Source organism: Arachis duranensis, chromosome 3 (assembly GCF_000817695.3).
Source record: "Arachis duranensis cultivar V14167 chromosome 3, aradu.V14167.gnm2.J7QH, whole genome shotgun sequence".
Classification (NCBI taxonomy): Eukaryota; Viridiplantae; Streptophyta; class Magnoliopsida; order Fabales; family Fabaceae; genus Arachis; species Arachis duranensis.
The window spans coordinates 33,991,439-34,007,269 of record NC_029774.3 but is presented as its reverse complement, the minus strand read 5'-3'; the positions used below and the strand labels follow the sequence as shown (position 1 = coordinate 34,007,269).

The 15,831-nt window shown below is 31.7% G+C and overlaps 1 protein-coding gene across 1 annotated transcript; it reads left to right on the top strand.

Moving 5' to 3' along the window:
• The first annotated feature begins 4,253 nt into the window (after positions 1–4,253).
• Positions 4,254–6,453, top strand: LOC107478607 (auxin-responsive protein IAA27). The gene is made up of 5 exons (XM_016098739.3): positions 4,254–4,765; positions 5,034–5,260; positions 5,613–5,754; positions 5,866–5,927; positions 6,129–6,453. The coding sequence occupies exons 1-5, from the start codon at positions 4,446–4,448 to the stop codon at positions 6,164–6,166; spliced, it is 789 nt and encodes a 262-aa protein (XP_015954225.1). The 5' UTR covers positions 4,254–4,445; the 3' UTR covers positions 6,167–6,453.
• Positions 6,454–15,831: the final 9,378 nt, after the last annotated feature.

Below are 15,831 nucleotides of genomic sequence, written 5' to 3'. Positions count from 1 at the left end.
TGGGGACTAAAATAGAATTTTTTATTTTAATAAATAAAATAATTATAATAATTACTAAAATAAATAATTTAAAAAATATTTACCAAAATAAATATCCAAGGATGAATAAAGGGTTAATGTATTATTTTAAATGAACAGTTCATCTTTTCTATTATTTAAAATGCACTATTTGTCTTTTCTATTATTTAAAATTGTCTATCTTTTCTATTATTTGAAATGTTTCATTTTTAAGAGTTTGGTCAAATTAAAATTATTAATATTTTTTATTATTTTCAAAAATTATATTTAATTATATATATATATATATCTCGTTTACATTGAAAACGAGATAATTTTTCATGTATATCTCGCTTACACTGTAAACAAGATATATGAAAATCGAAAAATTTCACATATCTCTACATGAAAAATTATCTCGCTTTCGGTGTAAATGAGATATATGTATATATAAATAATTAAATATAATTTTTGAAAATAATAAAAAATATTAATAATTTAAATTGGACCAAACTCTTAAAAATAAAACATTTCAAATAATAAAAAAGATAGACTATTTTAAATAATAGAAAAAACAAACTACATTTTAAATAATAAAAAAGATGAACTATCCATTTAAAATAATACATTAACCCTTCATTCATCCTTGAAAGTTGCATTCCATTCTCAACCGCTTCCTCTATTTTCGTATCTCTCACTTCTATTCTACCATAAATTTTGCTCAACTACTTTTAAATTGTTTTCAAAATAAAAAAAATAAAACAAAATATTTTTATATTATGATAATATACAAAAAAATGGACATAAACAATAATGCAAATATTAATTTTAATTATTTTAAATTATTTTTGTACAAAAAATATTATTAAAAAAGAGATAAAAATATAAAAAAGTTTTTATAAACATAGGAATGAATGTTTAATTTTAATTATTATCATTAGAATTTTAAAGTTTTAATTGAATGGAATAAGCAATAGTATTAATAATAGATAGTTAGAAAAAAAAAATAATCATGTTAATAGTGAGCAGTTTAATAATGCACTTATGTATACTTTTACTTATTTCAAGTGTTAGGAAAAGTAAAAGTAATATTTTTTAAATTATTTATTTCGGTAATTATTACATTATTTAATTTATAAAAATAAAAAAATCGATTAAAATGTCCGTTTTTAAAATTTTTAGGGACTGATTTGGGTAATTACTCAGCCGTAAAATAGACTGGAGATTGATTTGTCTACCGGAGTAAAACTTTAAAGATGTTTTTATGTATTAATTTTTCTTGGAAACTAAAATGATCTCTTTTAAAATTCTTAGAAACTTATTTGAGTAATTACTCTAAAAAATATTATCCTCATTGTAAATTAAATAAATTTTAATTATTTATTATATTTTATATCAATATACTCTTTTTTAATTAGATTAATTACTTTTTTTTGTAAAATTGTAACAAAAGTAAAATCCCAAAATTATTGATTTATTTATTCACTCTAATAATAAATAACTTTTTAAAGAACTCACATCCTACTTTTTCCGAAACAAATTATTATTCACTTTAAAGTTCTGTAAAAAAAAAGAAATTATTCAAACAATTTAAACATCCAATTATTTGAGACATTTATATTCAAATACTTCAGATTTCACAAGAAACATGTTCCTTTCAACACATTTTTACTATAAACTTTTAATAAAAAAAATTAACTACTAAATTAATTATTATATATATAATTTAATTTATTTTTAATATAAATTTTATATTTTAATATATATTCTATATTAATTAATTTTAGTATTTATCTTAGCATGTTTGGAAAAAGAAATAGGAGTGACTTCAGCTCCAGCCCATGCTCTGTGTGGTTAGTAATTCCAAATTGTTAGGGTGATTGTGTTGGATCTTGCCGTCTCCAATTGAAGTGTAGCTTTTTTTTTTATTTGCTCGAGAATCCAGAAAAGCAGAGAGAACAACATATAAGCCAAGAAAATCTGGATTCTTGAGCTCGTGTTGTGTTATGGACACTGATTTTCTTTTTATGAACCACATGAATTAATTTTTTGGCTTTTCTAGTGAGACACTTCGTTCCATCATTTTCTACGATTCCTTGCTCCCTCTTTCCAGTTTCCACCCCCATTCCTCTCCTTCCATCTCCAACTATCATAGAGTGTGGTTGATTTAACGTTGAAAATACAAAAAGCACCTCCAATCTTTTTGATTGTCAAATTTTTTTATTTGGCTATTTTATTTTTTTTAAACGTTTTTTTTGAAAGTAAAAAGCTCAACACATTAAAGTGGAGCATGCAGTATCAAACAACAGAAAACATCAAGCAAATAACAACGCCTAAACCAAGGAGACAAAAATCCCATGTCATCTCCGGCATAGCCATCAACAACCCTAGGGATAAACACCTTTCCACTCGTCGCAGCTAAGGAAGGTCATTGTGATGATATCTTGTACGCCTTTACCCTCATTCTGAAAAATCCGCCTATTTCGCTCCATCCAAATGTGCCAAATGATCGCTCAGAAACACTTCAATCGCTGCTTCCGATCGTCTTTTCGTCGCGGCTCATCTGTCCAACTTAAGAAATGATCCTTCACCAGCTCCGGAACCGCCCAGTACCGATCAAATACAGATATCCATGCACTCCACACCTTGTTTTTGTTTTTGGGTAAATATGATTGAGTTTTAACTCTCATTCATCAAAAGCAACAAATTATAACTTTTGGTTTTAATTGTTAAATTAAAAAAATAATTAAAAAATTATTTTTCTATCAATTTTATTATTCAATCTTATTTGTAATAAGAAAATAGTAAGAACAATCATCAGAATTTTTGAATTTTTTTATAACTATGCTTTACAAACAAATATTTTTTTAATATTTTTTTTCACATCAACATTTTTTATCTACGGTGACGTTATCCTTTGTGGTTTTTTTAATTTTTAAAATCTTTCGAAGGTTATTTTGTCAATAACAAAAGTTAGATATTATTTTGTCAAGCGTCAAAATCTTTCGAACACCAATTTGATATTTACCTCCTCATTTTATTATAATCCATTCGATTTTGTTAGATAAACAATGACTTTTATGAACAATGTGAACAATAAATTCTAAAATTGGTTCAATAAAATAAAAATGCACTACACTCCCAAATTACCCACCTAAATCTTAATATTAGGATAACCATCCGCACACCTAAATCTACCTATACTTTTTCTAATCGATTTTAATACAAAATTATCAAATATAAATCACCTTAACATTAATTCACTTTTTTATTAAAATCACATTTGTAAAATTAATTTGCTACAAACTCGCATTTATAAACTTTAATCTAAACACACATTATATTTGTTTTGCAAGTTTATTATTCTGTCTATTTTATTCTATAACTATAATAACATATTCTTAAATTCATAACAAAGTTAATAGTTATGTGTTGCATTAATTATTTTTTGACAAGTTATTTTATTTATAGTAAATTATAAAGAGATAATAACTTAAAATTATTTTATTTAATTTAATATTTATAATTATATGTATATAACATCTAAAATTATATATTTATTTTATGTATTTATTTTAAAAATAATTAATAAAAATAACATAAAATAATTTTAAGCTAATTTAGACTAATTTTTATTGTCTTGCAAATATTTTTATTTTATTTATTTATTATCAGAATCAGCACAACGTATATTATACAAGCAAAATTCTGATCGAGTGTTGAACGGTTTATAATAAATTAACAAGCAAAACTATGTGTTTTTTTCTTGTTAATTTATTTAGTGCATTGGCGCAAAATATGAATCCCTAGACCAAGCAAATTCATCTTAATGAATGGATTATTGGCATTAATTGTTAAAAAATAAAATAAAGAAAGTATGCCGGGTACTTTCTGTGGGTTGTCGGAGTGATTGGCCACAAAAAGATTCACTCAAATCTAATGAAAAAAAAAGTTTAACTATGACACATGTATGTTAAAGTTATTAATAAAAAAATTTATTATAAACTAATAGTAAGCTTAACTTATGTTTTAAAAGCATATATTAACTAAACCTTAAAAAAACACAAAAAAGAAGAGAGTTTAGAACAAAGAATTTTTATATTTATAAAAAAGAAAAAGTAAAAAGCAGAAACAGTTCCTTATTCTCTTTTGTAAACCACATCCTCGTTCTTATATATAATAACAATAATAATGATAATTGTGTTCTCAATTTATTATTTTACAATTCTATTTTAAAAATACAACTAGTTAAGTCGCAGTTATTGTAGTTTACGGTTTACACTCAACAGCGCAAACACAAACATAAATAAACCAAACAGAGTGCAGTGAGTTTTACGTACAAAACAGAGAGAGAAAGAACTCCAAAGCTCTCTAGTCTCTACACACACAAGCACAAAAAGCTTGTCTCAGAATCTCGCTGCTACGAACAAAAGAGAAGAGTTGGGTTGATGTCTGCAGAAAAGGGGTATGTAGGGTTGGGAGAGGTTGGTGAAATGGAAGAAAGCATTGGGTTGAACCTGAAAGCAACTGAGTTGAGGCTTGGGTTGCCAGGGTCAGAGTCACCGGTGAAGAGTACTAGTTTGGGGGCAAAGAGGGGTTTCTCGGACGCCAATGATGGCAAGTGGGTTCTTTCTGGGAATGGAAAAGCTGGATCTGACTTGGCTTTGGGCAAAGATGCTTCCTTGTTCTCTCCTCCCTCTGACAATACCAACAATGACCCTCTTCCACTTCCACAACCTTCAAAGCCTATTCCTGCTCCTGCTGCAAAGTACTATCCTACCCTCTTCTCTATTTTATTTGCCCCTTTCATGTTTTACTAATTTGGCATGCTTGGAAAAGTTTACAAATTAGTTAGTTGGTTGAAAACTTGAAACTTGAAAGTTGAAACCCTCCTATGTTCATTTTTCCTTGCTGTGGTCAACAATTTATTAGCTAACTATGCTGTTTTTGAACTTGCAATTACAACACATATCATAATGATAATGATAATGCTATGATATAATTAATTGATTATTATTGTTATGTATGTGAATCAGGGCACAAGTTGTTGGATGGCCACCAATCCGTTCATTCAGGAAGAACTCAATGGCAACTCAGCCTCCTCAAAAGAATGAAGCTGATGCAGAACCCAAGCCTGGTTGCCTTTATGTCAAAGTCAGCATGGATGGCGCCCCATACTTGAGGAAAATGGATCTCAACAATTATGCTTCCTATAGGGACCTCTCTTCAGCACTCGAAAAGATGTTTAGTTGTTTTACTCTCGGTGAGTTCTTCTCTACACACTATCACTCCTTTTCTTATGTTTATCATTACAGAATTAAGATCATAAGTATTTCGGTAAATTAGTCTGTTTGAGGATTGAATTTGTATACAAGGTTAGTGTATACTTGTACAAATGAAGGGAATTAAGTCGTGTGTAAGTGTAATATCGCCTAAGTACACTAATATTTTCATTACAAAGGATCAAGCTAGTTGGCTTCACTAAGAGTGCTATGATTACTTTTTAATAATTCTCTACTGGGGAGGTTCCTTATATGGTTAATTGTATTTGAATTATGTAACTGCCATCTTCATTTTTGTTACAGCTTCTAATGATGTTTTATTAACAAGTTCAGGTCAATGCGGCTCTCATGGGGTTTCTAGCCGAGATAATTCAAGCGAAAGCAAATTGAGGGATCTCCTCCACGGCTCGGAATACGTGCTCACCTATGAAGACAAGGATGGTGATTGGATGCTAGTTGGTGATGTTCCTTGGGAGTAAGTTCATCTTTTCTGCTTTGATTTTTAGGAGAACCTCGTAGTTTTTAGACATATGATATTGGTGATTATTTCCTAAAGGAATTATCTCATCGTTGTTGCTTGCTTCAGGATGTTCACTGACTCTTGCAAGAGGTTGAGGATAATGAAGAGTTCCGAAGCAATTGGGTTAGGTAGGGCCAGATTCTTTTGCAATCTCTACTTTCCTTCAGTTTGCATCTACCTGTTGAATTGTGAAAACTCATCAACACTATCCAAATTGGAATATAGAATCATGGTTTTAATGTATAAGACTGTTGCATTCCACTAACATAAATGCGATGCATAGTGTACTAATTAAATTGTCACACTTGTCTATATTCTGATTCTTGCAGCACCTAGAGCCATGGAAAAGTGCAGAAGTCGCAATTAGCACAATGTTATTGATACAAAAAGAAGCATATGATATTATATGATACCCTTTCTTGTTCTTGCTTATGTAAAATTCTACTTTGACATTGGAGTGTCGTGAACTTTTTTAAGCTGGCACCATATATATTGATGGAATTATGTTAGGTCTCTGTTATAGACGTCGTTTTAAGGTTTCTTAGGTTTGTTGCCCTTCTCTTTAATCAGTTATTAAGGCATGTAAATTTTGTATTACTCTAGTAACCTTTGTGTCTCCCTACCAGTTAATGTAAGTGAAAATTTTGTTTGTCATAGGCTGTTTGTAATCATTCCCTGCTATATAAGAATGAAAGAGAAATTAATCCACGGTGATATACGCATGGAATATCTTACAGGAATTTCCAGAAGAAATGTTTGTTAGTTATAAAAATGAGAAATGACGTTTAGTATTTTTTTTTTAATGCACCTTTTTAGAGTATAAAAGATATTTTCTGTTAGTTATAAAAAAGATAAATGGCGTTTGATATTAAAAGTAGTAAGTGCACCAAATAAAAAAAAAAAAGAGAAAATATTCAATTTGGTCTTTGAAGTTACATTCGAGTTTCAATTTAGTCTTTAACGTTTCAATTGTCTCTATTTAGTTCCTAAACTTTATAATTTTAATCATTTTAGTTCTTGTGGTGGTTTCCACCACAGAGTCATTACCAGAGAGATGAGGTGTACAACAGAATGCCACGCTGGACGTCTAACGGATATATTACGTGGCATTTGAAACTTTTGCATCAATTTGGTCTCTAGGAACTATTTAAATCCCTAATCCCCAAATTCATTTAAAGCCCCTTAACTTCTTCGTCGATTCTTACTCTTCTTTTGGGAGACGTTTTTATGAAGTCCATGATGGGTAGCGCCAGTAAATCCGTTGGGAGTTCCAACAATCAACGCTCTAATAGAGGTTGGAGAATCACTCGAAGTAGAGAAGAACTATTTTCAGAGTGGTGTGGGTGTGGGTGTAGACCCGTTCTGAGATGGTCAGGAATAGATGCAAATCCAGGAGGACTCTTTTTTGGGTGTCCAAACTACAATATAAGTACAAGATTATTCTTAACTTCTTCTAAAGCTTGTAGTATCTGATTCTTTCTCCATCTCCGCTGAATCTGTTTGCAGAGTGTTGGTAAAAGGTGGTGTGTGTTGTTTGTTTGGGCTAATGAATTCTATAAAGAAGGAGAACTAAGAGGCAGAGTAGTACCAAAAAATGAAAATGATGAAGAATGGAGGACGAACTTTGATTGGAAGATTGGAAGTTTGGAATTTGATGTTAGGGCTTTGAAATTGGGAGGGGCTTTGTTGGTTGTAATAAATTTGCTTGTAGTTGCTATGTTATTATGGAAATGGTGAAGATTGACCTGATGTTTTTTGGTAAATAGTCAAATTTTGATAGTTTTGATTCAAATTGGAGGAATATTTTGAAGAAAAATTAACGTATGTTGTTATATGCATTGTTGTATCTATTTTTATTTTAAGTCTCAATGAATAAAAATTGTCCCTGTGTTAATATGAATCAAACAACTCAAAATAAAATATAACAATTTCAGATAAAAAATATCATCCAAATTCTTTATAATTCATTAATAAAACATTCAGATTGATACTGAATTCAAACACAACTAAAAAATTTAGTGTGATGCAACACACAAACAAAACAAAGTAAATTATCCAAAAAGAACCATTCCAAGTATAACTAACCAAAAGTCATCATTACAAAGTTATCCAAACTTAGAGAAACAAGGTAATTAATCCAAAAGGTAAATAATCCAAAAGTATAATGCGCTATTACATATAAAGCTCCCAAAGGCAGAATGATCAACAATTTAATTCTTTTTTCTTGGAGGTTTGAATCCGGGAGTAGGGACAAATTTCATGAAACTAGCTAGTCGTGTAGCTGTTCCTGAAGATGCACCTTGTATTGGATCAACTAGTACATTGGTTGCTGGTGGAGTACTAGATGGTTGGGACACCATTCTTTTGGTTGTAAGCTTTGGGGGCCTTGCATTATGTTGCACTAGACTAGTCTCCATCTATAAAAAGTATGAAGATAGTGAAATTTGGACAAAAAATAAATTCGCATAGTGGTTAAAGTTAAAGTATAATTTAAAATATACTATTACCTGTAGAGAATCTTCATTCTGAGACATAATTGGTTGGCTCATGCCAAGTTCAACCTCAGCCTGGCCTTCATGCTGAATTTTTTGGCGTTCACCAACTTGAGATGGTACATCAGTAGGTGGAATAGCATGGGCAGGACTCTTAATTGGAGCAACAATGGTAGGAACGCAGGGTTGCAATTAGGCTTGGATTTGGGCCTAACTTCAGTTACTGTGTTTGGAGTTTCAGTTTGGGTAGAAGTGAATATTGAGGTAGGAATTAATTTTGGAAAAGAGGTGGGTGTCAGACTTGGGGCAAAGGTGGGTATTATGATAGGAGTTGGCTTTGGAGTAGAGGTGAGTATTTGTGTGGGAGTTAGATTTGGGGCAAGGGTGGGTACTTGTGGCAGGGGTAGATACATCAGTTCTTTTCCCTTAGATGGTTGTTGTTCCTCAACATATTCCGGTTCAAAGACTCCATGCTCATAATACACATGAGCAACTCCGTTGTTTTTTCCAGCATAGAAGCACATTTTTAGCATCTCATCGTCATTAGTTAAGGTCCTCAAACCAGTTGTCAAGGGCATGTTAAGAACCAACCACCTGCATTGCTCGATCTTATCATACCCAAGGTGTTTGTAGTAGTCTCTGACTGAAAAAACATCTAATGTATCTGTATCTAACACAGGTAACTCTAAAATTTGTTCCTTGTAGTATGTCAAGCTTCCATCTTTATTTCTGACAAATGATCCTCCATAGTGATATATAATTTTAATGAATTGATGTCCCATCTGCACATAGAAAAATTAAAAAATATCATAAAAAAATATCATTCCACCACTGTAATTTCAATTGTAAATATAAGAAACTAACAAAATTTACCTCAATATTTATTTAATGATTCAATTGAATTGAAGAAAGAGAGATGTAATAAGGCAAAATAATGTAATTTGACTACTATTTACCATATCATGACAAGGTTTGTGTTACTTAAATTATTTTTTAATTAGTTTAATATTTATGATAGTTAATTATAATAGGAGTACATAACGAGTACATAAAGTTATCCTCAAAATATTTTTTTCTCTCTTCAGTTAGACTTGCTAAAACATAAATTGTATTGTTGTTATGAGACGACAACAGACCAAAACGAGTTCATTTAGAAAATTAGATCAATTATTCCATGTTACAAGATGCAATAAGCAATTGACTTAATGAGATTAAAACTTTGATGAAACTGCACATCTCTTCTAAATAAAACAGAGGAAGAATCAAATGTAACATATTGCATATGACAATCTGATTTTATCTTTTTAGTTCTTAATCTATTGATTATCAGACAAACACACCCATGTTGAAACCCTAACCCAAAATACAGGATTCCCCTAAAATATTTAAAATTAAATTAATGGTACAGAAATAGGGAATGATCGAACATCTAACCAATAACTCAAGAAATTAAACGATATTCACTGAAAACATAAACCCTAACATAGAATAAGCACAAAAATTAACATATACTAACATGCAATACAAAATGCATTTAGCTAGAATGCATAAAAAGAAAAAGAACAAAAAATGAAGCAAAAAAGCAAAGCATTATCATGGGTATAGAAGTTTTTTTATTCAATATTTTGCTTACCTCGAACTTAGTCAACGTAGGTGAAGAGAAGATGACCGGTGCAATGTGAAGTGGTTGAAGAGAAAAAAAATCACGACTTCAACGAATCTGATAAGTCAGACTCGCAGCGCCATTGAAGAGAAGAGAAAGACGAAGCATAGTGCTATTATGGGGGAGAATATGGTGTTACTTGTTTAACTAAAACGTTTTCAATCTCATATAACATGATACGGCGTTGTTTTGGGTTGTTTGAGCACCAAACAAAAACGATGCCTTTCAGTGGAGTCCAGCGTGGCATTCTGTTATACACCCCATCTCTCCGGTAATGACTCTGTGGTGGAAACCACCGCAGGGACTAAGATGATTAAAATTTATAAAGTTTAGGGACTAAATAGAGACAATTGAAATGTCAAGGACTAAATTAAGGTTCGAGTGTAATTTCAGGGACCAAACTAAATATTTTCTCAAACAAAAAAGGAGGTTAATACACAGTTGCAACATTTTTCATGACAGTTGAGCTTTCATTTGTTCATCACTTATATAGTTATATTCATGTTATTTGTTATTCACGTCTCTGTGTCTTGTTAAAGTTTATCGAATATTCTTTTCTCTTTATTTTCTCTCTTTTTCCTGCAAAGATGTTGCCTTTGAAGCGTTTTACTTAATTTCCACTTGGTTTTGGTTGTACTTCCAATAGATTGAATTACCCATAATTACGATTTTCCTAGCTTTTATAGATGTAACTTAGTTATACTTCCAATCGATTGAATTATCAATAAACACGATTTTTCTTTTATGGATGTAACTGATTAAGCAATAAAAAACCTCATTAATTTGCATTACCAAAAGAAATAATCTCAGCATACAAGCGATTAACACTTACAAGTGTTATAAGTCCTTTACCCTCAAACGTGCTTCTTATGGCATATGTGTTTGATGCTCCTCCTTAGCAGACTTTTAAATCAATTAACACATGAATATATAACTTCCTTTTTTCAAAGGATTTCGTTTCCTTTTTCGAATTTCTTGACTTCTTTGTTCGATCTCGTTCGTGCGTTTCTCTTTGCCTTCTCATTCGTCGTTTACGTGCGTTTCTCACTGCTTTCTCCTTTGTCATTTACGTGCATTTCTCTCTCTGTTTTCTTGCTTCATTTTTCTCAATTTTCATGGTTTCTGAAATCAAGCTGTGAAATCATTTTAAAGATAATGGATGATTCAACTTCAGATTGTTAGCTGAACCAGAGCGAAGTGGATTTTGAATTTGAATCGAATGAAGTTCCTGAGGTGTGATTTAGTTTCAGTTAATTATTGAATCTGAATTTGATGTAGTTAGTCGTTTATGATTATGTAGCTGAATAATGTGTGAACATTGACTGTGAAATTAATGCGTGAACATTGACTGTGAATTGAATCTAATGTACTAGTTTTGATTAATTTTGTGTATTTTATACCAGACATTCGGGTGTAGATCAGAATTATTTGGGTATATTTTAGGGAAGTTTGGGTGTATTTACAGTTTATGGCTTTTCTTGTTATTTTAGTTGAGTTGTTGTCGTTCGTGTGTAGATAAGGAATATTAGGGTGTATTTTAGGAAAGTTTGGGTGTATTTACAGTTTATGGTTTTTCATCTGACAAATGGTGAATTGTTTTATTGTTTTAGTTGAATTGTTTTCGATACAATTTATGCTTGTTTTTAGTTGAATTGTTATTTTTTATAATGTACATAAATTCTATAGTATATGCTTGTTTTTAACATGGTGTATTTTGCAGTCCTTCTGTGTTGTTGATAACCTATTTGTTCCCAAGGCCAGAATGACTTTTAACACCCTTGAAGATCCTGCAAAATTCTACAAGGACTATGCGAAGGCTGCAAGTTTTCCTACAAGAGTTCGGAGCACAAATAAGAAGGGAAACAAAATAAAGAATCAATTGATTACATGTAACAGAGAAGGAAAATGGAAATAAAAATATCTCCGACTGAGAAGACAAATTCCATTGGTGGTTTAAATTGTCCTGCAAGAATTTATATACAGACATTGAAGAATGTTGGTGCTTGGATCATTTTGAAGGTCGTGTTGCGTCATTCACATCCTTGCTGTCCAAATCAAGCTGAGATGCTCAAAGAGCACAGGGAACTAAGCATGTCCGTCCATCGTACAATAGAGAATAACAAAGAAGCCAGTATCAGACCAAGCTTACCAATCATTTGTTGCAGCAGCCGAGGGTCACCGCGAGTTAAATTTTATCGAAAAAGACGCGAGGAATTACATCACGAGAGAAGTGCGAAATATTTCGGAACTAGAAGATGCAAAAGAATTCGAAAAATACTTATTAAGAATGAAAGAAAAGAATCAGCATTTCTTTTTCGAGCTCGAACTCGAAGACGGTCAGTCGATTAAGCTTCCTTTTTGGGCCGACGCAAGGAGCAGATCTGCCTTTGAGTATTTTGGAGATGTTATTTCATTCGACACCACGTACAATACAAACAGGTAATATTATGTTCTTGTTTATGATGCTGAATTAATGATGTTTTATGACTCTGTTGTAGAGAGATATATTGGATGTTTTTGGGTGTATAAAATCATTATTTGGGTGTATTTAATGATTTTAATTCTGTTTTGTGTGTTATTTTATGAATCTTCTGCAGAGGTATATATTGGATTTTTTGGGTGTATAAAATCATTATTTGGGTGTATGTAATGATTTTACTTCTGTTTTGTCGTAATCTGTTTCAGGTATAATCTGGTTTGTGGTTCTTTTATCGGGGTGAATCACCACAGTCAGTCAACACTTCTTGGATGCGCTTTGATGAAAAATGAAGATATTAAATCATTCAAATGGTTATTTCAATGTTGGCTTCGTTGCAAGAGAGAAAATGCTCCGAAAGGGATTCTCACTGATCAATGCATATCGATGAAAAAGGCTATAGAGGCTTGTATGCCTACAATAATTCACCGTTGGTGTATTTGGCACATCACGAAGAAGATTCCAAGCAAATTAAACGGATACAAGGGACACACAGAAATCAAACAAGAAATGAGCCAAGTTGTTTGGAACTCTCATACCAAAAAATCATTTGATAGGAATTGGGATGATTTTTTGCTGAAGTATGGTCTTGTGGACAACAAGTGGCTTTCAGGTAATGACGTTTAAAATCTGTAGCAGAGGTGTAAATTTCATTTTTTGGGGTATCATAGTCCGATATGGGTGTATTTTGCAAATCTTTATGAAGACCGTCATATATGGGTTCTAATTTATCTGGATTACCACTTCTGGGCCGAGATGAGAAGCACAAAAGGAGTGAGAGTATGCATTCATTTTTTAACAAGTTCATTACCCAGAACAGCTCACTTATCCAATTTGTCAAACAATACAATAATTGTCTCGGAAGCAAGGAACAAAGAGAGAGAGAATCTGATGCTGCAGATTTTCACACTGTCATACCATGTACAACAAAATCCTCCACAGAAGCCCAGTTTCAATATGTCTACACTCACCAAAAGTTCAGGAAAGTCCAAACACAATTCATATGGAAGGAAAATTACATCACAAGATTAACAAATTCCGCTTTAGGCTATTTGGTATACGAAGTTGCAGAACAAGTTTTCAGCTCAACATTCAATAAGTTTGCAGATACGTATGACTCGGTAGCAGTCCAAGTAAAATGCCAGTGCTTATTATTCAAGTCAAGAGGGATATTGTGCCATCATTCTCTAAGCGTGTTAAGCTTTGAACGAGTAACCAAAGTCTCACTGAGATACATTTTGGATCGATGGAGTAAGAACGTAAAAAGGAGACACACACACATCAATAGCAGCCATGACGAACCACTGTTGGAGCAGAGAAGCAAGAGGTTTGATGAATTGGTGTTTCGTTCGCAAAATATATGCGAATTTGCATCAGAATCAGAGGAGTTCACTGTCATTTTGCACTGCGCCTACGATAAAGTCATGGTTGAGATGGAAGAACTAAAAGAAAAAAGGAAAGGGACATGTTCGTTATCTCACAAAGATGCTAACTTCGAATCTGCTAACGAGCTTCAATGCCCTCAAAGGGTGAGAACAAGAGGACGTCTCAAAAATAGGCTAGGTTCAAAGTTGGACAAACAGATTGAAAATGCCTCAAAGAAGAAGAAAATGAAAGCTCTTAACGAGGTAAAAGTGATGTTATTTAAATAGGTGTTAATTGAGTTTAATTTTCTTATTAATAGTTTTGCTAATATGCGAGTTTATTTTTTCCAGTTAACGTAACCCTTTTTTATGTTGTATTAGTGGTGCATCCAAATTTCACCCAATATCACGGGCATGTTATGAATTATCAGTTCAGAGATCCAGCAGCAGAAGATAGATTTTTGGGTGTATAGTTACAGGATATTGGTGTAACGCTTAGCTTTTTGGGTGTATTTATGAATATTCTTGTGTTTGATATTTTAATTTTATATTTATCAGATGCTGTTGTTTATGTTAGAAATTAGTGTTATATTTAGCTTTTAGGGTTTAGGGGTTAGGGTTTAGGGTTAGGTTTTAGGGTTTTAGGATTTTAGGATTTAGGGGTTTAGGGTTTAGGGTTTAGGGTTTTAGGGTTTAAGGGTTTAGGATTAGGGATTAGGGGTTTAGGGGTTTAGAGTTTAGGATTTAGGGTTTAGGTTTTAGGGTTTTACGGGTTTAGGTATCCAACAACAGGGGGATAGAATTTTGGGTGTATAGTAAAACTATTTAGGTGTAAAATTCAATTTTTTTGGTGTAAAATTCAATTTTTTTATATTTTTCAGATGCTGCTGTTTATGTTAGAAATTAGTGTTTTGTTTAGTTTTTAGGGTTTACGGTTTAGGGTTTAGGCTTTATGGTTTTAAGGTTTAGGGTTTTAGGGTTTAACATTAGGGTTTAGGGTTTAGGGATTTATGTTTATAGTTTAGGAGTTTAGAATTTAGGGTATAGGTTTTAGGGGTTTAGGGTTTAGGGTTTAGGTTTTAGAGTTTATGGTTTAAGTTTTAGGATTTTAGGATTTAGGATTTATGGTTTAGGGTTTTAAGGTTTAGGATTTTAGGGTTTAGGGTTTAGGGTTTAGGGTTTAGGGGTTTATGGTTTAGATTTTAGGGTTTTATGGTTCAGAGTTTAGGGGTTTAGGTATCCAACAGCAGGGGATAGAATTTTGGGTGTATAGTGAAACTATTTGGGTGTAAAATTCATTTTTTTCATATTTTTCAGATGCTGCTGTTTATGTTAGAAATTAGTATTTTATTTAGTTTTTAGGGTTTAGGGTTTATGGTTTATGGTTTTAAGGTTTACAGTTTTAGGGTTTAGGGTTAGGGTTTAGGGTTTAGGGTTTAGGGGGTTTAGTGTTTAGGGTTTAGGTTTTAGGGTTTTAGGGTTTAAGGTTTAGGGTTTAGATTTTAGGGGTTTAGAGTTTAGGGTTTAGGTTTTAGGATTTTAGGGTTTTAGAGTTTAGGGTTTAGGGGTTTATGGTTTTAGGGTTTAAGGGTTTAGGGTTTAGGGTTTTAGGGATTCAACAGTAAGGGATAGAATTTTGGGTATATAGTGAAACTATTTGGGTGTAAATTTCAATTTTTTGGATGTAAAATATAATTTTTTTATATTTTTCAGATGCTTCTGTTTATATTAGAAATTAGTGTTTTGGTTATATTTTTGTTTTAGATTTAGTATACATATACAATCATATCCTAAAGAGGTTAACAATTCAAATTTCTGAATTCCCATACATCTTTGTTGGTTTTTCAATTGAAATATGCGAGGACTCATTTTGGGTGTATACCAGTTTTATTTGGGTGTATTATTAAAGTAATTGGGCGTATTAGTAGGTTTGGTGTTATTTTCCTTCATTTTTTTAGAACCTGTAATTTAGATCTTTTGAATACAGCAGAGACAGTTTATTTATGCAAAAAAATTTTATAATAAAATTGGATTAAA

Coding starts and splice junctions, on each gene's coding strand:
- LOC107478607 (XM_016098739.3), top strand. CDS start 4,446: ATGTCTGCAGAAAAGGGGTATGTAGGGTTGGGAGAGGTTGGTGAAATG. Junction 5,261..5,612: donor GTTTAGTTGTTTTACTCTCG/GTGAGTTCTTCT, acceptor TAACAAGTTCAG/GTCAATGCGGCTCTCATGGG. Junction 5,755..5,865: donor GTTGGTGATGTTCCTTGGGA/GTAAGTTCATCT, acceptor TGCTTGCTTCAG/GATGTTCACTGACTCTTGCA.